The sequence below is a fragment of the Empidonax traillii genome, unplaced genomic scaffold (genome assembly GCF_003031625.1).
Source record: "Empidonax traillii isolate 1590-97213 ecotype Southwest subspecies unplaced genomic scaffold, ASM303162v1 scaffold284:size1552100, whole genome shotgun sequence".
In the NCBI taxonomy this organism is placed as follows: Eukaryota; Metazoa; Chordata; class Aves; order Passeriformes; family Tyrannidae; genus Empidonax; species Empidonax traillii.
Window position 1 is genome coordinate 495,272 of NW_020955477.1, and position 27,396 is coordinate 522,667.

A 27,396-nucleotide genomic window follows, 5' to 3' on the forward strand; every position below is an offset into this window, starting at 1 on the left:
CCTAAAGTATAAAAAAGATGGTAGAATCCTCTACTTGTCCTGTGTGAACTCTGATCTGAACTCCTGGTATATGCACGGAGCCCCAGACTGCCTCACACAAAGACCTGCTCCCCTCTCCTCCCGGGGAAAGGGGATAATGGATTAGAAGCACCTGGGGAAAACTACCTGCTGACTCAAAAAAAACAAGAAGCCACCTCAGTTCAGTGTAACACAGGTTTTGATCAGCCCAGTGAGAAGCTGGGCAGAAGCCAGGCTTTCACACCATCCCACAGGCCAGGCTATGAATTAATAAAGGCTGGGCTATAATCTACTGCAGAAATACACCTTTCTCCCAAGGACACAGTATTTGGATGGCACAAGACCACTGCACACAGCTGACAACCGTAAGTTTATTTGCAAAAGACACCAATTTTCTACGTTGGAAGGCAATTCCAGTGCTCCCTTCTCTGGTAAGATGGGCAGAGACCTCTCTGCAGAGCTGACCAACCCCTGCTAAGCACAGACTGCCGGTACTTCCCAGTTAAGGCACTGATATTCCATCCCTGCTGCTGGTGAGGGTGTGACCAGAGCGGACTGAGCCCCGGCTCAGTGGTGGAACAGCCGCAGGTTGGTGTGGATCAGGGTTATCCCCAGCTCGTTGCAGGCATCGATCACAACGTCGTCAGCAGCAGAGCCGGACGGGGCAGCGATGAACTGTACTCCACTCTGCACACACACAGGGGAGAGGGTCAGAGGATGGAATACCAAAATCCCCCTTGGAAGGAGCTGGCAGCCCCAGTCCTTCACCCGCATCCCACCAAACAAACAAAGGCTTCCATCGCCCAAAGCTGCTCCTCAAGGGAGCAGGACGTTCACCACTCAGAAATAAAGACTAAAAGGGTGACAGGCCTTGTCTTGATATTCCTAAATGGTTTAATAAACTTTAATCCTCTGTTCATCCGAAATGAGCAAACTGACAATGGCTGGATAATTACTGTCCATGTGAAGCCAGGAACACTCTTCCCAGGATGTGCTATCCTAGTCAGCAGTCCAGGACTTTCTCCAGCAGTTCCCACAAAAGGGACTTGTGAGGACTTTCCTCAGCAATCCACACAAAATGAAAAGGAGAAGCCATTGCCTGGAGTCCCCCCAAAACATCCCAGCCCTGCCACGACTTACCCGCTTAGCCCTGTCGACGTTATCCCTGAAAGGGAAGAAGGCATCGGAGCTGAGGGACACAGCAGACAGCTTGGCAATCCACTGCTTCTTCTCCGCTTCTGTCAGCTGCTTGGGCACCTCCTCAAACAAGGCCTGCCACTTCACCAGGTCCTCATCCTGCAGGAACAAAACCCAGCTCAGCCCCAGGGCCGGGGGCTCCCGGCATTCCCCTGCCAGGGACACCACGGGGATGAGCCACGGCATCCCCCGACACCCAGCTCAGCTGGACTTCTTGCTCCACAGCTCTGCTGCTGGGAACTTCACACCAGGGGGCTTAAAATTCAAACTGGGAACACTTTACCACCATCAGCTCTTTTGGCATCCTTTTAACTCCTTTCCTTCCCCCTCCTCACATCAGGGCTTGAAGCGTTCCTTCTCCCCCCTTTAATTCCAAGATGCTCTGCCTGGCCTGCCAGCAGCATGGTAAATGCCAGCACACACAAACAGGGTCTGGTAGATGACTTAACACATGGCAAACGGCAGCTTGGTTTATGATTCACCTTCTGAAACAGCAACTGCTCCTGTTCTTGCCCCCTTAAACTGCTCACAGAGATGATTCACAAGGTCACAATCCAGGCCTTGGCTTTTGATACTTAAAAAGGACATACTATTTTCTTGTCTAACTGTTGCCTGTAAAGGGGGAGGTCAGAAGGATTCTGACAATCCAAAATCCCACACAAGCAAACAGCTCCATGTGAGAAGGTGCCACTGGCAGATCAGGGAGGGCTGGAACATCAGCTGAAGGTTTAACCCATCCTCACTGCTGGGAAGAGCCATCTTCTATTACGACACTCAGGCCAGGCTTAAGTCCTGCGAAAAGCCTTTGTTTGGCAGAGGCTGGAGCTGCGGGGAAGGCTCTCGGCCGGCCCTCACCTCTCCGATGGTGCCGGTGACGTACTGGTCGATGGCGTTGGAGATCTCGGCTCTCTTCACTCCCGCCTTGAACTTCATGGAGAGCACGCGCGGGTGGTGCCGCAGCCACCAGTTGTTGGCCTTGTCCCCGGCCAGGCGAGTGCAGTGGATCCGGGACTGCTGCCCGGCCCCGATCCCGATGACCTGGAGCACAGGGATGCAAACACAACCTCACCTCGCTGCACAGACACCACTCAGAGCTGCATTCCAGCCAAGCCATTAGGGAAGACATCCCACAAATCAGCTGCTCCCCATCAAAGGGGACAAACAGTGTAGGTAATTAGTGAGGAAAACTTGGGAAATACCTGCATCCCTTATCCTGTATATTTGGTTACAGGGCCAGCTCCCCGCACTGCTGACTTACAGAACTCTGCTGAGCTCACAGTCACTCTCAAAACACCACGTTCTTTCACCCTTCTAAATAACACAGCCCCAGCCATCAGAGTCATGCTGTCAACCTCAGGAGAGTGAGACAATTATGGTTTTAAGGCACAGCAAAGTCCTGAAGGTCACAGAAACAAACGTGACTGCCAAGAGCTGGAAAAGGGCACTTCAGTCAGAGCACTAATGTGTGAGCCCAGGTCACCCAAACACCACCATCCCTCCTGGTTAGCCAGGCAAGCACAGCTCAAACAGGTCAGCTGAGAGAGCACTGGTGAGGGGGCAATTTGTCTGTCAAGGCTGATGAGAAAGTAAATCCACTGCTCACTCAGGAATGCCGGTCAGTGGCACCATTACAGCCCAGGAATTGTCAGGGCCTGGGGGCTACCACACATTTCCCACACTGCCACCTGCCAGAGTCCAGGAGTGTTAAAACAGCTGCTGCCAACCTTATTTCATAGCACTTGTCCTCGATATCAAACAGACCTTTGCTTCAGGAAGCAAAAATCACAGAGTGGTTTTTTCCTCAAGGAAGCTGCTATGAAAATACGTTATTTGCTCAGCTTCTGTTTGCTTTTATCGGGCACTTTCTCTGGAGTTCTCTCTCATCAGATGTGTATTCTCAGGTACAGTATAGATTAAAATATGTAGAGGCTTTTTAAGTGCTAAGATAATCAGAAAACAAGTCTCTCTCCATTTCCTGCTCCTGTGAAGCCACAGCTGAACTGTTCACCAGCCTGTTCTCATGGGGGCTGCTCCAGGGACGTGGTGTTGAGGCTGCTGGTGCTACCTCAGAGTTTCCAGCTCAGACTGGGACAGATGGTAAAGCTGTAAGTGGAAGGCTGCCCTCAAAGGAATGAATCATTTGTCTTCCCATTCACCAGGACACAGTGACTTCACCTCTTACCAGAACCATTAAACAAGCTGCTGGACACAGTTCCCCCAAGGAGCAAATGAGAGCCTTGGGCTGCTATCAAACATAATCTGCTCAGCCATAACTGAGGTCATCAGTGAGTAACAAACCCACAAGGATGCCGGTGCTGCCATAAATACTGAACAGATGCACAGCTTCTTATGGGTTAGTGGCACCCTCCTCCCAACAAACTCTCCTGATATCCAACCTCTGCTCTCACATCCACCCAGTTAAACCCTTGAGCTTGCAGGGGACCCTGCACCTCAAAGCAGCTCGGTACCAGCTGCACCCTGGTGGATTCCCTCATCCACTGAGGTTACCCTCTCTTCCTGGACAAAAGAGAGGCTGGCTGTGTCACACAGCACACCATTCACTGCCACTCAGCCCTTAAGAGGGGGACTAGCAAGCCAGGCTGGGCTAGAGCAGAAATTTTTAGCTGGGGATGCAGATGGTAGAGAGTAACAGACTGGTACCAGAGAGTAGCAGGGGCCAAAATACCATGAAACATTCCCAAGTTTCTAAAAACTGTGATGTCCAGGGCCCTTTCCCAGCCAGAATGATGCCTCATCTTCCTCTCGTCCTCGTGACCTGTGGCCTCACACTTTTGAGATGGAACAGGGTGCTGTCCCACCTGTCAGTACCTGAGCAGATGCTCAAAAAGAGCCTTTCCCTTTCTCCTGTGAGCCACTCAGAATATTTCACATTTTTTGTGACCTAAATTTTGTCAAAAGATGCATAACTGAACTCTGGCTTGTATCCAACAACTCCAAAATGGCAGGAACTTTGTAATTCAGCCGATCAAAGTGATGTATCCTGTAAAGTCTTTACAGGCATCCCCGAATCGACAGAGATGTTGTCTGCAACACATGGACCTCGTTTTATCACAACAGCTTAGCAGGCAAGAGAAGAAAAGAGCTGCTTCTCTGTGCCTCCCTCTGAGGAGCACATGTTGTTCCAGAAGGAAGTTCACAGTTACAGCCCAGGAAGAACACGCTGGTAGGAAGAACATGCATTTCACTGGAAAATGCTGATCCAGGGAAAGAAAAATCTTTTTTTTTTTTTTTTTGATAGAAAAATATGGGCATAGAACATAGAATAGTTTGGGTTGGAAAGGACCTTAAATCTCATCTCGTTCCACACCCCTGCCTTAGGCAGGGACGCCTTCCATTATCCCAGGTTGCTCCAAGCCCCATCCAACCTGGTCATGAACACTTCCAGGGATGGGGCAGCCACAGCTTCTCTGGGCAACCTGTGCCAGGGCCTCCCCACCCTCACAGGGAAGGATTTCTTCCCAATATCCCATCTAGCCCTGCCCTCTGTCAGCTTAAAGCCATTGTTAAAACCACAGGCTTTGGTGGAACACTGCTGGGGAAGATTCTTCAATCCAGCCTGGAATTTCTGATCTCAAGAAGAGAAATCAGCAGGTTGAGCTTCTGCTTAACGCAATCTTGTACCTGAATGTCCCTTCACACTGGCCTGTACCTGTTCTCTGCCTTTTCCACTTCCTGTGAAGTGAAAAATCCTTCTTCCTACACCTCTTCTCTCCCTTCCTCCAAGGTTGCCTGCCCTTACCCCACAGCTGAAACCTCAAAACCCTCCACAAAGCAATCTTTCCCCCTGTTTTCTACACAAAAATTAATTACGTTTCTTTCAGAGTTTCATCTCCTGGGAATCCCAAAGTGCTTAAGCAGAGCCTATTAAGTGTGAGCAGTGAAAAGAGACAGCAATACAGGGTCAGTAGAAATAAAAAAAATAAACCACTTAATAGAAAAAAAATCTTGGGTGAAAATTGAGAACTACTTCACCAAAATATTTTGGTTCATAAGAGAGTCAAACATACTCCATAGCTGGATGCTGTGCAACAGCACAGAGAGGATGAGATGGATTAATGCCCAAAGGATCCTTGCAAAATGATCCAGATTGGCTTGGGTTTGCTCAGATTTAGCCTGGATAATGCGTGAAAACAAAAACCCTAAATACATTTGGAAATATAAAAATCTAATGAAGGACCTGACAATTGGGAAGACAAACAAACAATGAAGTCACTGGGAAAGTGTAAGGTAAATTAACAGGTTTGTTTTATCCTACTGTGCAGAGAATAAAGAAAGAATATTTTTAAATTGCTAATTTAAAACATGATGGTATCATTAAAGCAAGTGTAGATCAACATGTTACAGGCTGAAAGTCAGAGAGAACAAGTGGAAGTGTTTACTGCAATTAGTGGCAGCTGCCTTCCTGCAAATTAAGTGACACTCAGGTCCAGAAATGCTTCCTCCCACTCCACACTTCCCTAGAACTCACCAACACAACTGCCTTGCTAGAGTGGCTGATCCACTCATGAACCCAACAAAGTCAAGCTGCCAGAAACATTTTGGATGTCTCACACACAAGAGTTTTGCTGGGAACAGGGATGCTGTGAGGCTGAAATAACCCCTGGAAAACCAAAAGCAATGGAACTGAAAGCAAGAAGGACTTTCCCAGGTTGGGCTCCTGTAGCCCAAACCAGGTCAAACCCTGGAAAAGTATTTAATCTGGATTTCTGCTTTCCATCCCTGGGCTGTAATGAGCTTCTTAAGGAAGATGTTGAGCTTTGATTTCAGTCCCCCAGTGCTGAAATCACCACCTCCCTGAGCAGGTGACTGTTAGAGCTGTTGCTCTTTACTATTAACAAAGTCAGGTACACAGCAAACCAAGACAACCCACGTTTGTATTTGGTTAAAATCGACACCTGTAAATATGCAAAACACTCTGAATCCCTGCTTGCTCACACTGCTTCCCACCCCTCCCTCCTGCCCTGTCCCTTCCATATGGAACAGGCATCAGCACGCACATTTCAGGCACATCTGCAGCACCACATTAAGCCCAGACTTGCAAAAAGCACCGGGGAAATCGCTGCTGGAATGAGGGAAAAGGAGCAGAGAGACACCTTTGTTCTGGGGCTACGAGATCCAACACTCCTGAGTGCAGAGAACCACTTCAAAGCAAAACAACCCTGAAGCTGAATAGCAGAGAAATGGCAGATCTCCAGAGACTCATTGTGAAGAAGCACACAGCACACGACCCCAGGAAGTTCTGTGAGACAGCCCTGCCGTGTTCCCAGCCTGCACCAACAGCCTGGCAAATGCAGATGAGCACCAAAGCAATGAGGAGAGCACTGCAGCTCATTCTCAGTCTCTGTCTGGAGGGTTCACTCTGATCCACTTGGCTGATTTATGATGTGCTAAAGCTCAAGATCAAAAACACTCTTTGTTTTTTTTTCCTCTGTATTTTTTTTAAATAATCCAGGCCTGTGGAAAAATTAACGTGGAGAGCAGACAACCAGCTAAACAGCAGCATTAGGAGAATGAGCTTTTAAAAAAAAAATCTGGGAGGACAGAATATTTAAAATGCCCCAAAAACCCCCAAACATATCCCATCCTTCTTAAGTAAAAACTGAAAATAAAAGTAAGAAGCATTTGGACAGTCAGAATCTAGCTGTTGAAACTACTGTAACTTCCTAAGGCTCTACATGAACTACAACGTATGTACATGCCCTCAGAAAAACGATGCGAACAGAGTAGCTGAAGAAATGACTCAAGGCCAGACTCGTAGGAGCAGGGAAGAGCTTTTCCAACCCCATCACTGACAGAGCCAGCCCTGAAAAGATGACACCATGGTTTTGAACCAGCCCCCCACAGAACAAACACTTTGCTACTGTTCTGTGTGGGGCAGCTCCTCTGTGCCTGTTCAGCAGCCTCCTGAGTGCTGGAGGATTTTCCCAGCCTGCCCTGAGCAGGCTGGAGGCGGGACTGGCTCGGTTACCTGCCCGTCCTTGGCGTAGCACACGGAGTTGGACTGGGTGTACTTGACAGCGATGCTGGCGACGATCAGGTCTCGGATGGCAGCCTCGGGCAGCTGGAACAGAACACCCCTGTCAGCACCACCCTGACAGCCAGGAGCAGCCAGATGCTAAACCCCCCAGCCTCCACAACTACTGAACCAGAGAGAGGGGAACGAGGCAGCTAAAAATATCAATTACCAGCAAATTTGGTTTAGATTAAATGCTATAAATGGTTGGTTTGGCAGCTGATCTCAGCTCTCAGGGGTAAGACTCAATCTCACCAGGTCAGGAGGGCTCGACCACTGGCTCTAAGGCTGTGAAGTCCTCTGTCCTTACTCACTATCATCAGATGTGCTCACAGGCAAAAAGCAGGACCACAGCAATTAGAATAGCTCCCAAAATCTGCATTAAGTATTATTTTCAAGTTCCATTCCTAATTTATTAAAACGACTTTTATTACCTCAATGTCTGAACTCGCTTCTGAGCCCATGACTAATCATGTACTCATTAACATCTGTTTTTTTAATGAGAGCGAGATCAGAGACAAAGAAATAACTGAAAACTTTCTGACGGTGTTGAACTCTAAATGATGAGCAACATCAGCCAGGCCAGAGTTTACACAACAGTGAAAGGTGATGTAAACAGTGAGTCAGAAAGAGATCACGATGGATCACCCATGGCTGCCTCACCACAAGAAACTGCACACAGTAGCTCCTTATTGACAAGAAATACAAACATTTTGCTAGTCTGAAATAATGGGAAAAGTCCTCTTATTTATCCAAGTGATCAAAACAAAGGAAAACTATCCTGATTTACCCAAGTATACTTGGTCCAGGAAGTTCACTGCATTTTTGATAAAAGCCAGTCAAATCTCATTGGAATATTTTAAGAGCTCTTAAAATAGCACAGTGATGCCTCCCTTGATGAAGGCACCCCAGTCCCCCCACTCCATCTGTCTTTTGGCTCATTTATCTCCTGACGCTTACGGTTTTGTTCTTCGTGACGATGTTCTTGAACAGCGACCGGTCGATGACTGCGTTGTTCCTCTTCTGCATCAGGTTCAGCCCATAGAGGGTTCGAACCTCCAGGTCATCGGGCTCGTAGTGGGGATCCATCTAAAAGCCCAAAACAGGCCAATAAAACACTTCTGCAATCAAAATCTACAAAGTTTTCCAGTTTTCACAGAAGGGAAAGTATTTGGAGTTCCTTCACACGCTCCTCAAGGTGCGACTCCCAGCCCCCCATGACATTCAAGGAAACAGTGAATGATCACTTCCAGAGCTGCACTGTTGGGGCACATCTCCACACAGGTCAGAAGCACAACTAATTTACACCAGTGCAGGGATCAGGTGAACTGGAACTGATGAACTGCACTCAGGTCTACCCAAGCATGGGCTTATTCAGAACTTTGGTATCCCCAGCGGAGGTTACTGAGACAGGAAACAAACCAGACGAAGGTGACCAGCTCCAAACAGGAGCCTGCACGTGCTTTGTGTGGTTTCCCTAATCCATTTAAATTTTTCAGATCAACTTTCCTCAGCATCCCTCTGCACACAGGCCCTGAAGATACAGGCTCAACCAATACGACCTCATCCTCGCAAAGTTAATTGAATTGCAGGAGGCAATCACCTGCCAAGGCTGCCTGCAATTTCACTCCTTCTTGCCTGAAGCTCCTGAGCCACCTTCTACAGCTCCCCTGGCAGCAACACTACGGCTGCAATGCCAGCTGAGCCTTGGATTTTCTTTTTGTGATGTTACAGTGAAGTTCTCTGCTCTCAGCCCAGTTCCAAACTCTGTGGTGCCATCCTCATCCCTGACTGTACTAAAGACTGCTCTGAAAATACCAATGCCCACACAGGGCTCCCCCCAGGGGTTTAATGCACCTGCCTCTCACTGCCAAGACTCACATCGTCACTCAGACGCTGTAGCTTAGATATAAAGGATTCAGGGAGGAAAGGATTCAGTCAGCAAAAGTGAGAGGAAAGCCAGCAGAGAGTGGAAGGAGCACAGAAATGCTGTTTCTTTGAGGTGCTCTTGCTAGTTCAAGGATTTAATGGCTTTAAATCCACTGTAAGGGGACCTGGATCAGTCCCCGAGTTACTTGGACACCAACATCTGTGAGAAGCAGGTATGGGAAGAGCAGCAGAGGGTTAGGGAGAACCAGGAGTACAAACCTGGAGGACACAGTAACCACCATTCTTCTTCTTGGAAAGGATTTTGAGAGCTTCTTCCTCGTAGCCAGGGGCCACCACACCATCAGACACCTGCAACACACAGATTTTGGCTTCCATGTGACAAAAATGAGAGGAGGGGCTCAGACTGAAAGTTCTGCCTGCTATTTCACAGTGTGCAGTGAAGACACACCCCTTGGGGTCTGTGTGTACCCAACAACACCAAAAGCACTAATACAATATTGGTTTCATACCTGGAAACAAAAAATTGCAGAGAACTATAAGCTCTTGGCAGGAGTCAGTAAAAAATACCCCACATAACTTTAAGCAGCATGGAAGTAATATCGTTCTCCAGGGGGAAACAGTTCAACCATGACATCCCCACTTTTCAACCCCAACAGAAAATATGGCTTAAAACCCAATAAATCCTCACTTCTACAGTGATACTCCTGATGAGACAAAAATACTGGCAAAAGAGCTGTTAACATTCATCAGTGCCATAAAGTCATACACCACTTCCACATTTCTGTTCTTACATTTTAGGTGGGTTTTTTGAAGTATCAAATGTTATCCTCACAAACCAATCAGACTCTTTCACTTGTTTGACAAGAACCACAGACTGGTTTGTGTTGGAAGGGACCTTAAAAATCATCTCATTCCATCCCCCTGCCACGGGCAGGGACACCTTGCACTAGACCAGGTTGCTCCAAGCCCCATCCGAGCTGGCCTTGGACACTTCCATGACTTCTGCAGTGCAGTCAGCTGTGGAATTAACACTGGATCCAGAAAAGTGGTGGCCTTGGCAGTTGGACTCAGTGATCTCAGAGGTCTTTTCCAACCTAAATGATTCTGTGACTCTAAGTATAAAGTGCAGCCTGGAAAGTGGCTGAGCCTACACGTAAATGGCAGGTAGTAACCTATATCCACATTCCAGGCTTGGGCAAGAAGCTGCCCATCAGCATTCCAGACCCCTATTGCTCCCTTCAACCAGACACTTGTGACAGCACACTCAGGGTTCATTTCCAGAGGTCTGCAATCATCTCTTGGAAAGCAGCACTGCTATTTCCCAGGCTCTAGCCAGGTTTTAGCTGGGAGAAATGCATCAAAAGATTGGTGTCAATTCTGCACTCCAGATCAGAGAACTACCCAAATGGAACAATAAAAGTCCTCAGTAAAATGGGTCAAATTCACACAAAAAGGCTGTTACAAACCAATGACTCCATCCAGTGTGATTGTCCTTTTCCCCCTGGAATGATGTGCTGGTTTAACTAACCTCTCTGGAAATAATCTTGGCAGTAGCCACGTCACAGATGTCAGACAGGGCAATGAAGTCACCAAAGGACGACATCCGATCAGCACCTGAAAAATCCTACTTTTACTAATTTATCAAAGCACAGCATCACACCCAGAGAAGTCTTTGCTTCTACAGCCTAGTCAACTTCTATAAGAGCTAATAATTTAATCCAAGAGGAAAAAAAAAAAGGCCATATCACAGCAACAAGGACAAAAAAAAAATCCTACCTCAAAGACATGGACCTTTAAATATTCCCATTGTTCAGACATTCTTCCTTCTTCCCTGCCTCTCTCAAAGCTCTAACTCTGTAATGACTACCTCTGTGACCACAAGCAACTCAGCTGTACCCAGTGGTGACAAGAGGACAAGCAGAGGCAAGGATCACACAGGAAGATTTTTAGACGAGAAACAGCTGGAAAAACAGGAAAGCTTTTAGATGCCTATGCTCCACCTGGCTTTTCCTGCAAGGAACCACCCCCAGAAATGTAGCTAAAAGTAATTTTTTTAAATATGTTTTCAAAACCAAATATTCTTGATATTTAATGGCATAGCTAAGGTGAACTCAGCTGCCATCACAGATGCCTCACTCCTCAGCAAGGTCAGTTCTTCTATCCCTGCCATTCTAAATGTTTGTTTTTCTACCAACCATTGCAACAATTTTCTGAGGGCAACGTTCAAAGGTGGTCTGGGAAAAATAAACTCAAGCCAATGTGCTCCTTATCAAGTTTGTTTTGTTTTCTATAGTCTGTGAAGATTTTCTAGGAATGCCACGGAAAATGAGAGAAGTAGCAAAGTGTCTCAGCTAAGCAGAGGAAGCTGATTTTATTTACTTTTTTAGCCTTTTTTTTTTTTTTTTGGTGAGCTCTGCAGTACAAAAGCATTAAAAAAACAATAAAATACCCCACAGAAACGTTTCTACTCAAGTTAAGTATTCCTAAGTACTCCAAGGCTGTGTGCTATCAGCCCAGGTGTTTATCCCTGTCCTACAGCCAAAACCCCCCAGATCTGTATATCACTGGATATATTTTTTTGAATTTAAACATGTATAATCTCTACAAGTCTTCTATATACATCAAGGAACAGAATCCAAAATGGTTTTAGCTCTTTGAAACAGCACACAAGGTCTGCTCACGAGGAGAGCAATTTCTGACAGGCAGTCAGGCAGATCCTCACGGAGAAAAGCCCTGCAGAGGAGGAGCGTGGTGCAAGGGGAAGAGCCTGGGCAGTGCTGAGAGGAGAGCTCAGCCCTCTGGACACGCTGTTTTCCCGAGGTTGTGTAGCCTCTCACCTCTGCTGCGGGCGTAGGCAGAGGCCATGGGCGTCAGGCTCTTGTGGAAGTCGTGCACCATGCAGACTTGCGCCTCCTCCTCGCTGAGCGGAACTCCAACAGCAGCACCTAGTGGGAAACACCAGCCAGGGCACTCAAACCCTGTCCCCAGGATCTCCCCACACTGCCAGGGGGAGGGACACCCCCCCCACCGGCAGGGCCTGCCAAAAGCTGGAGTGTGTCCAAGGAGCAAAGCGTGAGGAGGAAGGGGCCGCCCTACCTGCGGGACTGACGTGTTTGAAGGAGGCGGCCGCTGGAAGGCCCAGAGCCTGCTTGAGCTCCTTCACCAGCTGCCAGGCATTGAGGGCATCACAGAGGTTGATGAAGCCTGGAGAGCCATTCACCACTGCAAACACAGCACACGGACATGTTAAAGCGGGCAGAGCCCTCTCCCCAGAGCCTGGGGAGTGAGCACAAAAGATTTCTCCCAGCGAGAGCTGAAAGAACTACAAGTCCTTCTTGTGCAATGACCCTGGCTCCTCAGCAACTGGTTAAGTGCCCAGCAATCCACTGAAAGAGTCAAGGCCCTTTTGCTCTGGCCCTGACAGAAGAACTCCTTGTTCTGACACGGCAGCACTGTGAGCATTTCAGGAGAGTGGGGGAAAGATCATTTTAACAATAACCCCCATCCGGGCTGAGTGAGCACCGTGTTGTTCTGGTGCCCTTCTGGGAGGCAGACTTGCAAGCAAATCAATCTCCAGTGCAGGAATGGAAAAGCTTCCTAGGAGGTCTGAAAGTTGAAACTGGGAAACGCTGCAACACAAAGCTTCGCTGTTTATTCAACAGGACAATGCCTGCACACACTGGAAGCAGTCTCAAGAGCAAAAGCACCCAGATTCTCTCTCCAAAACAGGGGGTTTCCCCACTGTAACAATGCTGGGGTGAGTGGCACACCCCATAAAATGGCAGAGAGACATACCAGACCTGTCCCAAACTTTCAAGTGAGGCCAGTACCCCTTCCCTCTGCCACCATCAGCAGAAGCAGCGTTCTACAAACCTAAGGTAACAATTCAGACTTAGAGAAGAACAGCTTGGTTTCCAGACAGATTAAATGGTGACACAAAAAGATGGGGAACATACTAAACAAGGAAAATGGCAAGCAGAAAAGCATCTTCAAAGGATGATGAGGTTTTCCTTTGCAAAATCTGGATCTAATGTCAAGCAAAAAGTACACTATATAAATCTGCTTTAAGTATCTTGGACACACAATCCCACAGCAACAGAGAACACGGACCAACAGTAGGTCTTGTGGGGATCAGCAGACAAACTTTTCTGTCTCACACAGCTCAACCTTTTAATTGCCAAGGTAGTGCCACTCAGTAACAAAGCAGTTGTGAAGGCACTGCAGGCCATCCTAAGGTTGGCCTAAGGTACAAGAAGGTCTTTCAGTCCGAAAGACAGACAGCAGGTGTGTCCAACCACCTCCATTCCCAGCTGTCCCAGAGCTCCCTTTTGAGCCAAGCTCACCTGTCAGGGGAAGTTTGGCTCTCGTGGTGTAGAGCTGTGCAGGACTCTGGTGAGGGTTCATGCCGTACCTCAGGGGCAGCTGGGACACTCCCTTGCTGTATTCCTTCCTAAAGTAGTCAGAGATGGCTGCATCGTACTGGGCAGTGTGGGTGAAAGCCTGGGGACACGACAGGGGACACCTGTCAACTCACAAACATCAGCTTACAAACGATTTGGTGTTTGAAGAGGTGAGGAATGAAAGGCAAATGAGTCTGGCCCAGCCCTTCCCTGGAAGCAAACTCGACCAACCTTCAGCGCCAGGAGCCTCCTGGTCTCCATGGCAGTGTCTTTGTCCCCCGATGCCGCCATCTCTTTGGCTACTGCAGAGTAGTCTGCAGGGTCACACACCACTGTCACCCGGGCGTGGTTCTTGGCGGCCGCCCGCAGCAGGGCAACTCCTCCTGCAAGGCAAGGGCACGGCGTGAAGCACTTCCCTCCTGGACATGGCACAGTCACAGCCGAGGCCAAGGAGGGACATGCACCAATCCACCATTTGTGCCAGATGAACGTGCCCCCTCCCTCCAGCACGGAGCAGGGTGAGGGTGCTCCTCAGAAAGCACAAGGCTGGTGAGTTGGACTCAATCCACGAGGAAGGTTTGCACACTGACTGGCCTTTGCAGGCCCAGGCAGAGCTGCAGTGCTGGGGAAACAGCTCAAGGGCCTGAGGAGCAAATGGGGCAAGGATGTCCTCAAGACAGAGTCTGCATCCACATCTAGAGATGGCTCCATTCATACATGGCTTAAGCACCATGCTCTGCAACATCAAGGTGGGCAGGGGTCTAGAGAAAGATTTATTTCTACCCTGCCAAGCAATCAAGGTTTCTAAAGCTCTCTGCAAATAATGCTGAATCTTGCCCAGGCCCTCTGTGTGAGATAAAATGCCACAGTTACCCCTCAAGTCTGACTCTGCACAGCTGTTGCAACACTTTAAATCACACAAGATGGGCTGTTGCAAAGGAAAAGGAGAGGCTGGCACTGCTTCATGCAGAGCAAGTATTACTCCATAAAACATTTAATAGAGAGCTCTGCTGGGCATCATTTGGACTAAACTACTGCAGGAAAATTCAATCCCAATCCAACTGCATGGCACAAAGCTGTGCCTGTACTGTTCAGAACATGCCAAGCAGAGATGCTGCAGTGAAGAGCAAGCCTTTTGGGGTTAATAACTAGGAAGAGAAAATCTGCTAATACAGGTGTCCATGCTTCCAAAGTCAGGTCCTAAGTGCTCTCCCACACAAGCAAACCAGCCCCTTTCCTTGTAACAGCTTCCTGCAGTGAAGTTCTCGGCCATCCCCAGAGCACTTTCAGTGGTTCAGCCTTTTGTCTCCAAAGCTCATGTTTTTTGAAGTTTTTATTACACTGCCAGAGGCAGCACAAGAGGTTTATTTTGCTCCCTGTGTTTCAGTAGGAAGCATGCTCCCCCTGGCCTTTCCTAGCACAACCTTCTGCAGTACCTCAGGCCTTCTCTTGGGCAGCGCACAGCTTGCCCCCCATGCAGTGTGCCTTCCCAGCCTGTTACCTGCCATTTTAACTGCAGATCTGCTTGAAAGCCCAACAAGGCTCACCCAACTTATGCCTTCAGTCTGCTCCTTGCAGCTCCTGAGCTCTCGAGCAGACTTCCCTGGCGGGTGTGCGAGGCCACCAAACAAAAGGGAAAAGAACTGAGACCACTCAGAGATCAGAGGCATCGAGTCTGTCTGGTAAACAGATCTGTTCTCCCTTTAACTTACCGATATCAATCTTTTCCACCGCGTCCTGAACAGTCACACCAGGAGAAGAAACGGTCTTCACAAAGGGGTAGAGGTTACACACCACAACCCTGAGAATTGAGGGGGAAAACCATTACTCAGCAAGAAACAAAAATGCCAAATTAAGCTTGGCAAGCACGTGATACCAACAGTGCTCTCACGGTCTTGTTTCTCAGGGACCAACTAAAATCCCGTGGCCAAGGCTTCTTCCTCCAAAAGACTTAAGACATGGTGGTGCTCAGCCAGAAGGCCAGGTGATGGTACAGTGTATTCTGACATTTAACTGGGTTCTGTGTATCAAACAGTGTTGGAACCACAATTTACAGGAGCCAGTTTAAAGGAAGAGATTCTTTGAATACGTGGGCCTGAATTTAGATGTTCAGTGATGTTGGTGCACAACTTGAGCCATCTCAAAGGACTTCAAAGTGGGTTCTCAGCAATACTGAAAACAGGCACCCAGTAAGCACTCAGGGCAAGGGCCGTTGCAAACAAAGAATAATCAATCCAATTTTCCACAACTTTTCCAAGAGCAGAAAATGACCTACATATCACCTTCTGGACTTTCAAAATACCAACAACATATTAAACCTGAGCGTGCCACCCAGATCCCACAAAGCCTTTGTAGCACATGAAAGCAGGAGGGAAAATTGACTTTTCCCTCTCAAGCTAAGACTGGACCTCACTGGAATTAGTTTTTTCATCTGATCTGGAAGGTCTGTATTCCAGCAAGCAAGAAGTAATAACTTGCCCTGTCCCATCCTACCAGTGCCACATGAACTGTAGCGAAAGAAGGGATTTGTTCTGACCTTCACAAATAAGGTTTTTAATCCAAGAGAATTAATTTACTCTCTTGATCTGAATGTATGAAGGTATTGAACTCCAGTGCATGCCCAGTACTGGCAGTGAATTGCTGTGATGAGTACCCTTGCGTTCAACTTCTAATAATCCTTTGTTCCCACTCAAGTGTGAACTCCAGCAGAAGGGATGATCAGCTTCCAGTATGGCTTTCAGAACCCCTCGTGTCCCTAAATTTCCTACAATGTCTTTTATTGTCTCTTCTGTTTCTAATACCCTTTTCCCCTCCATCCATTCATGCTCCTAACCTGTTGCAAACCATCAGGAATCCGTGGACTTTAACACTGCTAATGCTTTTATCTGTGGAAATCCAGACAATCAACATCAAGCTTTCCTACATTGACTTGGATATGCAAATTTTATGCAGCTATGCAAAGACAGTCCTGCTGGGGATCAGCTACTTGTGCTCTTTGTAAGAGAACCTGAATCCAAATTATTACTCTGGAATGCAAGTGCACTATAAGTCACTGATGTAAGGGCATGTTATTCCCCCTGCAATTCAGCAGAGCCTGCTTTAATGTGCAGCGTGCTCTGAAGAGCCACCACTGCTGAGCCATCTATGAGGATTCCCGTGGTTTTAAATTTCAGGTTTTCAAATTCAGCCTGGAAATCCATCCATCAGGTTTTAAAAGTCATTTTAAAACTTAGGATGCATTCTGGCCCCACGGTCATACTGCACCTCCCATCCTGGCTATACCTACAGTTTACTGTGTCCAGCTCAGCCACTGTCTCTAAACCAGGAGCTGACATACAGCTGCTTATTCACAAGCACTGGTTAGATGTTAACACCAGTTAGTGACACATACCACCAAACTGCCCTGTGTGAATGAACCTGGTAAATACATTCTAACAGAAAAAACGACCTTTGGTAAATTTTACTTCAGTTTCTGGCTGCAGCTCACTTGCTCCCAAGATGGCTCTCAAAGTTTAAGTTTTCTGTCTCTTATCTGTGTGTTTTATGTCTAAACAAATGCTGCGTGTGTTCCTGACCCACTTCTGGTGTCTATTCTTTATTTATGTGTTGAAACTCAGTAAACATTATGCAAATATCAAAGGGTATATTTACTAAGCAAGTATTTCAAAATCAGGAATTGCCATCTGATGGGACATGTGGAACCAAGCTGAGGGGAGACGAGCCAGCTTCAAAAGTACTCAACTCAACTTTGCAACACGTGTAACGTGGCCCTACATCAACAGAATGTAACGTGTCAAAATTCCCAGAGAACCAGAAGAAAGCAAAACCTCTGTTCCCCGCGGAAGCCACAAAGTAACTTTCTCCTGGTTTAGCTTTTCTCTTACTACAAGCGATGAAAATGCATCGGTTGAGTACATTTTTAAATACAAAGTATCTCCTGCCAGGGAAAAGGAAGGAGACTGCAGATCTCCCGGTGTGCAGATGTTACAATCCCTACTGCTCCCCACTCCCTGGTGCTGAATGGTCTCCAACGTCGCAATTTGATAACTGATGGTTTGTTTGCATCGTGTCCCCCAACATTTACCTTACGAGGCTGAAATCCTGTTTCTTCATATCAGCATTATCCTCAGGAATATTGCGAGCCAAGATGCCTAGTTGTAAAAAGCAGTACATCTTCATTGACAAAGAGCTACATCACCACCAGATTTTAATTCAGCATCTCCTGTCAGAGTGTGCTTTTCCTCAGAGACTTTCTATCGTGAACTTTCTGATTCCAGTTCAGACAACACCCTCAGCCCCTACTCCTTTATTCCATTTTACAGACTCCTTGGCTGCTCCAATTCCACGCTAACAGCTGTTTTCCCCCAATGATAATTCCTAGAACATTCCAACTACTGAACAGCAATTTCAAAAATGTACTTTATAAGCACCCAGTTGCTACTCTTAAAACATTAAAACTGTCCTTAAGGAGTTCACGGGGGAGGAAAAGGGCACGTGCCCTATGACACGAGGGAAGCAAGAGAGGCTGTGCCTCTAGCTGGGCAGTGTAGGTGGCTGGCTTGGGTCTAGGAACTTGGACAAACAGGTAGGTGACAGACAGGCTGGCACAGCGTAAGCAACAGCACAGTCCTGGGTTTGAGGCAGTCAGAGATTGCCTCCAGCCCCCAGGTATGACAGACAGCGGGTTCCACTCCAGGGATCTCCAGCACAGGAACAGGAGATGAAAGAGCGGATGGATTAATTTGCAGATGGACTAAGTGTCAGAGATCTTCTCTGCTGAAGTGGAGCCAGAGAATATCAGAGTATGCAGAAATCACCCACTAAAGACTACGCTGTCGCGTTCCTTATGCTGCACACCAGATTCATCCACAGATTAAATTCCAGGGACTTCTCTGCCTCAACAAGCCTGCAACTGACTCTGCAAAGGATGCGCAAAGGCTTTTACAGAGAAGCTCTGTTACTTATAGCCCCAGGGAGGACGAGCTCTGCACAGATGCCAGCACAGCAACAAGCAAGTAATTCAGCCACCGTGCACTTCTCCACCCCTGTGCACTTCTCCACCCCGTGGCTTTTCACCTCTCCTCCAGCTCCTACAGCAAATCTGTTCTCATTACTTGGTTCTTCCACACAAACCTTAAAAAAAGATATCTGTCAACTCCTTTTTCCCACCCTCACTGCCCATGGATTTCTCTTTTACACTAAAAATACAACAGCAGGAACATACCAGCATGGACTGCAGGATGAAGGGTTTTCACACGTCCACCCAGCATCTCAGGGAAGCCTGTCAGGTCTGAAACATCTCTGCTCAGGGAGAAAACAGATGGTAACAGATGTGCCATACTGACTTTATTTATAGGCTAAATGAACCAAACCAAAAGAATTGTATAAATTTCACTGCAACACCTCCCTAAGCCAAAGGGGCAACAACTGCTTTTCCCGTGAATGGAAATAAAGTTCATGGGTCACACTCAAGTAAGTAGTATGGTTATTTCTCAAATACATACACTGGAATAACCAAGACAAGCAAATCCCAAGTCAGCATGGTTTACAGAGAGAATGGAAGGCCATGCTAAGGTGATACACCTCAGTGCTCTGCACCACTCCTTGTAACTGTTTAGGACGGTGAAGAAACAATAAAGAGAAGGGGAAATGTGACCATCTTTGCTTCAGACTCCACTGACAGCACAGCCAAGCAAAGCAGTTGGAGAGACATGACCAACTGCAGGGAGCACAGGGGGTGATGTATGTTCGTGCTGATGCGTCCCACTGCATTCACTGGAACCAAAAACAGAGTCATGGTCACCTGTCCTGCCGAATAATTGACAGGTTTTTCATCACTGCACTGGAAACCATTTTTATTTGGCCAGAACTGCTTTTTAATCACAGCACGGAAGAAACCAGAACGAACTTCCCCCGAATCATTGGCCAAAACAGCACGACTGTACATGCACCTTCTCAAATGGTGGATGCACAACACCTAAGTGCTTTGTTTGGATCAGTGGACCACTGCGCTGGGAAAACTACTTGTGACAAATGAACTCCAGCAAGCTTCAACATGTTCCTGACACATGTCAGTCCCGTTCCAGGACCAGGCAAAGATGAGCTTGCACCTGGCTGTGAGGAGCAGGACTAGGGTCAGATTATGAACATCAAGATAACAGATTATCCCATGGAAACAAAGCTGCCTCAAGGCAGACAAGGCATCACCTCCAACACGAGGCTCCTGGCATCTCTCTGTGTGCTGACCTGCACAGTAACGCTCTTCAGCCTCAGTAAACCAACTCCTGGCCAAGAAGCTTCAGAAGTTTGCTTTAGGGCACGTTTGGGGGTTTTTTTGTAAGGGAAGACTTGCTTTCAGGCCATTTTTGCTCACAGAGAAAACAATTTAAGCAACCTCAGGGCCCAAATGAGCCTTTTTGTGGGGATGTCCAGGGCAGCGTGTGTACCTGACAGGCAAGCCAGCATCTCTCAGGGACTTGGCTGTTCCTCCGGAGGCAATGAGACCCAGGCCGAGCGCATGCAGGCTCTTGGCGAATTCCACCAGGTTGGTCTTGTCAGAGACGCTGAGCAAAGCTGGCGGGAGGGAAGAGCACGAGTATTTGGGTTTTTTAAAAGCAGAACAGAGGGGACAACAGGATCAAGTGGGTGAAGCCTTTAAAACTTCTGTAATTTGGGGAACGCACGTGATGCCAGTCGGCTGGGGAGGGGAAGGGGAGCACCCGAGCCCCACGCTGCTCCTCACGGGGCAGCCGGCCCTGAGGCGGGACCCCTGAGCCGGGACCCCTCAGGCGGGACCCCTCAGGCGGGACCCCTCAGGCGGGGGCAGCGCTGCCGCCCGCGCCTCAGGGCGCCGAAAGCGCGGGGCATCCACCGCCTGCGGTCCTCCCGCCTCCCGGAGCCCGAACTTCATCGCCCCGCACCCACAACAAGGTATAACCGGCCCGAGGGGAAAGCAGCGCCTTCCCGCGCCGCAAACACGCAGCCCGGGCACCACCGGGATGGAAGCGGCGGCCCCGCGCTGAGGCGCCTTCCGGGGCCGCCCTGTTGAGTGGAAGCGGCGGCCATTTCGGGGCCGGCGGGCGGGCACCCCCCCCCCCCCCGCCCTCAGGCACCCCCTCCCCGCGGCCATGGGCGGCCGCCCCGCGTTACCGAGCTGCTGCCGGGCGGCCATGGCGCCGTCGGTGGGTGCAGGAGGGCGGGGAGGCAGCAAAGGGCCGAGCGGCGGCGGCCCGGCGGGATTTGGGTGCACGGGGGCGGGAGCCGGAGGGGGCGGCCCGGGCGGGGCGGGGAATGGAGGGGGGCGGTGGAGCCTCGGCCGGGGGTGCGGGCACGTGTGTTTGGGGTACACGCGTGTCCTCGGTGCGCTGGAGAGGGTGTGTGGTGGAAGTGCCCCCTGGTCGGACGTGTTGTGTGTGTGCGACACGTGTGTGCCCACGGGTGCTCCCGCTACACGTGCGCCACAGACAGGGATGCATCGCACATACAGAATCACAGAACAGCTGAGGTTGGAAGGGACCTCTGGAGATCCTGCAGTCAACCCCCCCCCCCACCCAGGCAGGGTCACCTGGAGCAGGTGACAGAGGAACGTGTCCAGGTGGGCTTGAAATGTCTCCGGAGAGGGAGACTCCACGACCACCCTGGACAGCCTGTTCCAGTGCTTTGCTGCCCTCCATGGAAGCAACATCTTCCTCATGTTGAGGTGGAACTTGTTGTGTTTTAGTTTATGGCCATTATTCCTTATCCTGTAGCTGGGCAGCACTGAAAAGAGTCTGGCACCCTCCTCTTGGCACCCACCTTGGAGATTTCATTTGTATTCATGAGATGCCCTCTCACTCTTCTCCAGACTAACCAGGCCCAGCTCCTGCAGTCTCTCCTCATAGGAGAGATGCTCCAGACTCCTCATCATCTTTGTGGCCTCCTCTGGACCTTCTCCAGTAGCTCCTTGTCTTTCTTGCGCTGAGGAGCCCAGAGCTGGACACACATACATATGTGTACAAACACACAGGCACATACGTGTGTGTGTGGGTGCTCAGCCTGCAGGTGTGGGGGACAGGCAGGCAAAGGGCAGCAGTGCTGGGGTGAGGAGGGGGCACGGCCCCCCCTGTGCCCCATTTGGGCTGTAGCTGGTGGTGACCCTGCTCCCCAGGTCCCGGTGGGGACAGGGAAGGTGGCCACCAGCCTGGTGTGTTCAGGCCAAGCACCTTCAGGGCAGGGTACAAGGTTTTGTGGGGCTTCCTCAGTGACAGGAGTGATAGGATACCCAGCTTAGTACACAGGTGAAAAATGAGGTGTGGGTGAGGCAATGCCTCATTGCAGTGAAAGGTGGTGCAATAAGGACAATTAATTTTTCACAGGAATACTCACTGGAATTTCATCCGTGGAAAATCCTCTCACGGAGCTTACACACGGGCAGAGACAAAACACTTGTTTACCAAGTCTGAGGTGAAAAACTGTTTGCAAATAGTAAAATGATGCTTTTCTTCCTTTATTTATTTTTTTCTCTGTAAGGGAAACTAACAGGGGGGAGCTTTTGTTCTCTACTGGCCTCCAAATTTCCTGATACTCCCTGCAAAGGAGCTTTTCTTGTGTTCATTCTAGCTTCTAACTGTTGGTTTTGACTGATTAAAAGCTTGGCTGCGCCCCTGTACACCCCAGCAGGGTTAAGGTGCAGCACTGGGACAGCAGCAGCCCCATGCTGCTTTGCAGGTAGAGAGCTCTGCAGTTACTTTGCAGCACAACCCCTGGCCATATCTGGTATATTGAATCAGCAATAAAATCAGCATGGGCAGGCCCTGAGTACTCCTCTCACGTTTTCATGTCCACACAGGTGTTTACTGTACACTTGCAGCTCCTGGAACAGTCCAGACTGCCATTAAAAAACAGTCCCTACTTCCATTAAAAAAAAAGAAGGAATAAATGAAATATTTTAGCTCTTGCAGATAAAAAGCTGGGAAGTACAATGCAAGTGCAACTGGAAGGCACAGAAACTCGGCTGTTTTGATTTGTGGCTCTCTGGCCTTCGGCAGTATTGTCTGTGCAAGAAAGAGCCAAGCAAGAAATACCAAGCAGCCCAAATAAACCCAGTTTGTGTGTTACTCTCAGTAGCAGCCAGTGACAAGCAGTAATAAATTACTGCTCAGGAAGGTGGCTGGAGCCAAATGAAAATATACTGTTAAGTAGTACATGAGCACCATCATTATGAAAATACACACCTTTGAGAGAATAAAAGTTGCACAAGGAGTGCAGCTGAGGTGGGCTCTGCTGGTGATTAATGTCTGTGCAAATGAACAACCCGAGGGAGCTCTGCATGTTTATCCAGGATGGAGAGCAGTTGTGTTTTCCAGCTGCTGGCGCTGTCAGCCTGTGCACACGAGGACAGGGACGCTGCTGCCTTGGGGCAAACAGTCAGAGGGACGTTATCAGTGTCAATAGTGGCGTTGGCTCTGCTGCAGCTGCAGCGGTTCGTTGTCCCTTGGCCTGTGAGTTTGGGGTTTTGTTTGTGCAGGGCCGGGAGTGGCAGGGGGTGGTCTGGGCTTACCCCCTGTCACATCACAGGAAGGACATGGACCTGTTGGAGTGAGTCCAGAGAAGGCCACTGAGATGATCAGAGGGATGGAGCAGCTCTCCAATGAGGAAAGGCTGAGGAAACTGGGATTGTTCAGCCTAGAGAAGAGAGGGCTCTGGCATGACCTAATTGCAGCCTCCCAGGACCTGGAGGGAGCCTACAGGAAAGAGGGAGAGAGACTATTTACAGGGGCCTGGAGTGGCAGGACAAGGGGGAATGGCTTCACAATGACAGAGGGCAGGGTTGGATTGCATATTAGGGAGGAGTTCTTCCCTGTGAGGGTGGGGAGACCCTGGCACAGGTTGCCCAGAGAAGCTGTGGCTGCCCCATCCCTGGAAGTGTTCAAGGCCAGGTTGGACAGGGCTTGGAGCAACCTGGTCTAGTGGAAGGTGTCCCTGCCCATGGCAGGGGGTTGGAATGAAATAATCTTTAAGGTCCCTTCCAACCCAAACCATTCCATGATTGACATCCAAGAAGGGACATTCTGGCTGTGTGCTGGAAGGATGTCAGGATTTGGATGTGATAGATCTGTCCTGATTTGGGGAGGGCCATGCAGGGAAAGCAGTCTGCCTCCCCAGAGGTTCAGTTTTGCTTCATAGAGCTTAACTAATTAACTGTTTTTGGTGATGTTTAAAGGATATTCAAATATCCTGTGCTCTGCTCATGTCCCATCATTTATTCAGTAGGAACGAGGTCTCACTGGAGCTTTTTTTTTTAAAGCATTACAGAAGCTCTTCTTGAGCCAAGAATGCAGGAACATCATACTGGAAATCATGGGGAGAGGTAAATGCTAGAATTACAAATACTAGATTAAGGTTATTTTTAAATCATATCAGGGCCTACATCCAAGAAAGAAAAATCAGGCTTAATTAGCACTGTGCTCTGCTGTGTTACTAAGGAGAGGTAAAAAGAGGATGAGGCTGAATAGAGGCACACAAAAGGGACGGTGTTCCTGGTCTGGTTGTTGTTTGACAGTACCCTAGATTCCCTTCTTTTGAGACTGCAGGGAGCAAGCAATGATTTGTAGCCTGGCTCTGAGTCCCTGTTGTAAGTCTGTTTCCTACTGTTGTTTTTTTTTCTTTTTCAAGGATCAGACCAAGAGGAGTGTAGAGCATGAGGTTAATCTGGCTGTCTGTTAATTGGTTTGGGTAGGAAGCAAACAAGCTGGGATCCTCCAGCTAATCCTGCAGGCTGGCACAGGGGTGGGCTGGGCCTGGCAGTGGACAGAGAAGACCCAGCCAAAATGTAGGACTTCCATCCAAAGTGGAAGTCCGAGGTTGGTCTGGTTTGGCGCTCCAGAGATGAAGTGTCATCAGTGGTGAGCACTGCACCAGTGTCTGACCTGGATCTGCCCTACCCCAGTGAAGGTGCCTCAGAGACATGAGGCTGCTGGAAAAAACCATGGTATTGTGGAAATCTCTGCCTGTATGAAAACAGTCTTCAGCTTTGAAATGCTGCGTCATATCAGGTTTATTTTCCTTTACCAGGCCCTGCTTTCATTTAAATATCTCCCTACTCGTGTGCAAACAACCCCTTGACTCCTTCATGCTCATTCTGAGCTGCCTTCAAGCAAAGGCTGTGATGTCTCAGCATGATGATATTCAGCGTGATGTAAGACAGGTACATCTCTGTCCTACCCCAACTCCTGTTTTCTTCACTGCAGTTATTGAAATAGGAAGCAAGGAAGTATAGATGAGGAAGATGTCACATTCACAAGGGGCACTGCCTTGTCTGCACTGGTCTGGTGTCTGGTCTCTTCCTTCAGGATGCCTTTTGTCAGGCACTGGGCCTCAGTTTCTCCAGTCTCACAGAGACCACACTCCTGCCAGCAATACACCCGGTATTTTGGGATTGCTCACTGCAAAGCTGAGTTCTCATGAAGGGGCACGCTCAGGAAGCTTCAAGTGCCCTGTCTTCAAATGTTGCACAACAGTAGAACTGGGAGTGGAATTGAATCCAGGCTGTTTCTCTCGATGGTTAGTGCCATATCCAGGCTTTTGGGTTATCTGCCTTTTCCTTTCAGGGTTCATGAGAACTGCAGGGTAAAATCTTTTTGGTGCTAAGTACTGCTCTGTTGAACCTTGTTCAAAAACTGCCTCGCGCTGCCTGTGCCACTTGCCACAGTTGCCAGACCTCTGGGGTAGGTTCAGCACGGAGCTGATGAACAGACTCTCCTGGAGAACACCACAATAACAGAGAGGCTCCAGAGCCCTGATGCATTTTGAGTTTCTTTTTCAACCCTTATCAGCTTGGAGCAGCTTTTGTTTTACTGTGTTCCTCAGAGGTCCCAGCTAAATCATATCCGTGGCACGCCGTGTGCCGGCCTGTCCTTGTAAATCCCTGCTCAGGGTCCCACGTAGCTGCAGAGACGACAACGAGCCTCTCAGCTAAAGTTGAGAGGCACCAAAGAGCTTTGCCTGGACAATTTGACCTGGGTTGTGAAGGTCTCATCCCCTCTTCACTCACCAACACAAATGGTCGGTCTTCCCACGCCTTTGATATCAATGTCTGGTGCTTTTCCTGAGAAAGAAACAATTCCCTTGCAATGGAATAAATATTGCAGATTTCAACCTGAGCTATTCTCCTAATGCTCTGGGTTATGAATGAGACCCAGAGGTGCATAAAGTGAACAATAATTTATTTTCTGAATGCTCCCATTCCTTTCCTCACAGAGGCTTGTTCCTATCCAAGCATGGAAAGAATAATAATAATGAAAAAGGTAAGAAATAGTTTCTTCTCTTGGCGACTTGGTGCCCACTCTATGGTCCAAAACCCACATGCAGAATGAATCAGAGAGCAGGAAGCCCTGTGTTGGTGGGGGAGGAAGCAGCCTGGGAGGTGCAGGCAAAGGGCAAAGAGATGTTTTACAGAAAGGCCATGTGCCCTCAGAGCAGCCTCAGCTGAGCAGGAGGGACGAGGTGGTGCTGGAATGTTTACTGACAGGCAGCAAGGGGGAAGATGATGCTTGAAGGGTGAGACTGAACAGCTTTGTTTGTGATTGTAAATATGGGGTTTGCAGTAAAAGAAGTCATCTCACCCGCTTTGAGGTTCTTTATGTGCCTTCTCAAGCTACTTGTGTGAAAGGAAGAACTCCCAGGAAAAAGAAAAGAGGGGGAAATATTTTGTTTGGTTTTTTTTGACTTAGTTGCAAAGAAATTACATTATCTGCAAATAATAGGCTTCTTTACCTTTTAATAGCACCATGGAGTCATGGAGTGGTTTGGGTTGGAAGGGATCTTAAAGATCATCTCATTCCACCCTCTGCCCTGGGCAGGGACACCTTCCACTAAACCAGGTTGCTCCAAACCCCATCCAACCCTGGCCTTGAACACTTCCGGGAATGGGGCAGCCACGGCTTCTCTGGGCAATTCAAATCACCGATTCTTTCCCAGAGGAGCTGGTTTTACAGCTGTCTCCCTTTGCCCCCAGCTCATTGGACACTGCATTTGTATCCCGGGGTGAGAGGGCTGCAGCAGGGATAGCAGTCCCGCCGGGATGCAGCCGGGAGAGCGGTCCTGCCGGGATGCTGCTGGGAGAGCGGTCCTTCCAGGATCCGGCCGAGCTGTGCAGGGCACCGGCCCCCACTAGGGTGCGCTAGGACAGCTAAAATGGGGATGGTTTTTCTTCTGGCGTCTGGGTGGAATCATCAAAGACGCCTATGCAAGAAATGGCACTTCTGTTTTTACACCGAGAATCTGGCTGGGTTCCCCACCGGTTGGCTGCGGTTTCCCTGGATGAGGCTGAAGGGCGCTGCAAAGCCAGCTGCAGCTGCCTGGGAGCACTGGGGTTTGGGCTGAGTCAAGTGCTGGCAAAGACCTTTGGGAAGACCCCAGGCTGTACACAGAGGGCAGGGAGAAGCTTTGTTCTCATGCCCTGTCTCATCCCACAGTCCCTTGGTTTGCTGCTGTCTGTGGCAGAGGAAGTGGAAATTGGGCATGGACATGGACAGGAGTCTACTTCAAGGTCCCACTAATGGTCTCCTGGTGCCATTTGGGCATTTCAAAGCTGCCCCTCACAAACTTGCCCATCGTCACACGAGGATTTTCTGCCTCGACCCAGGCTCTCAGACCCCCGTCTGCCACCCTCGTTTGCTTCATGTTTACTTAATTAGCCAGCTGGAGCATAATTCCTTTCATGATCTACAGTCTAATACATAAAGATGACAGTGACATGAATCTTGGCTCAGGATTCAATTTGCATGTTAATTCATTGTGGTTCCCCAGATAGGTGGAATTTGCTCCGACAGGATCTGGGAGCTCGTGAAATGCTCCACGGGTGGGGTGTTCTCCTGT

At 48.9% G+C, this 27,396-nt stretch overlaps 1 protein-coding gene across 1 annotated transcript; it reads right to left on the reverse strand.

Annotated features, from left to right (window-relative positions):
* Nucleotides 1-369: 369 nt before the first annotated feature.
* Nucleotides 370-20,791, reverse strand: ATIC (5-aminoimidazole-4-carboxamide ribonucleotide formyltransferase/IMP cyclohydrolase). The gene is made up of 16 exons (XM_027890352.1): nt 20,689-20,791; nt 19,986-20,112; nt 18,764-18,840; nt 17,624-17,690; nt 15,252-15,340; nt 13,771-13,922; nt 13,483-13,639; nt 12,236-12,361; nt 11,977-12,084; nt 10,668-10,753; nt 9,398-9,487; nt 8,210-8,338; nt 7,205-7,297; nt 2,071-2,253; nt 1,159-1,314; nt 370-705 (listed from the first exon to the last, which is right to left on the reverse strand). Exons 1-16 carry the CDS (start codon nt 20,708-20,710, stop codon nt 586-588), a joined length of 1,782 nt encoding a protein of 593 aa, XP_027746153.1. The 5' UTR covers nt 20,711-20,791; the 3' UTR covers nt 370-585.
* Between the last annotated feature and the right edge of the window lie 6,605 nt (nt 20,792-27,396).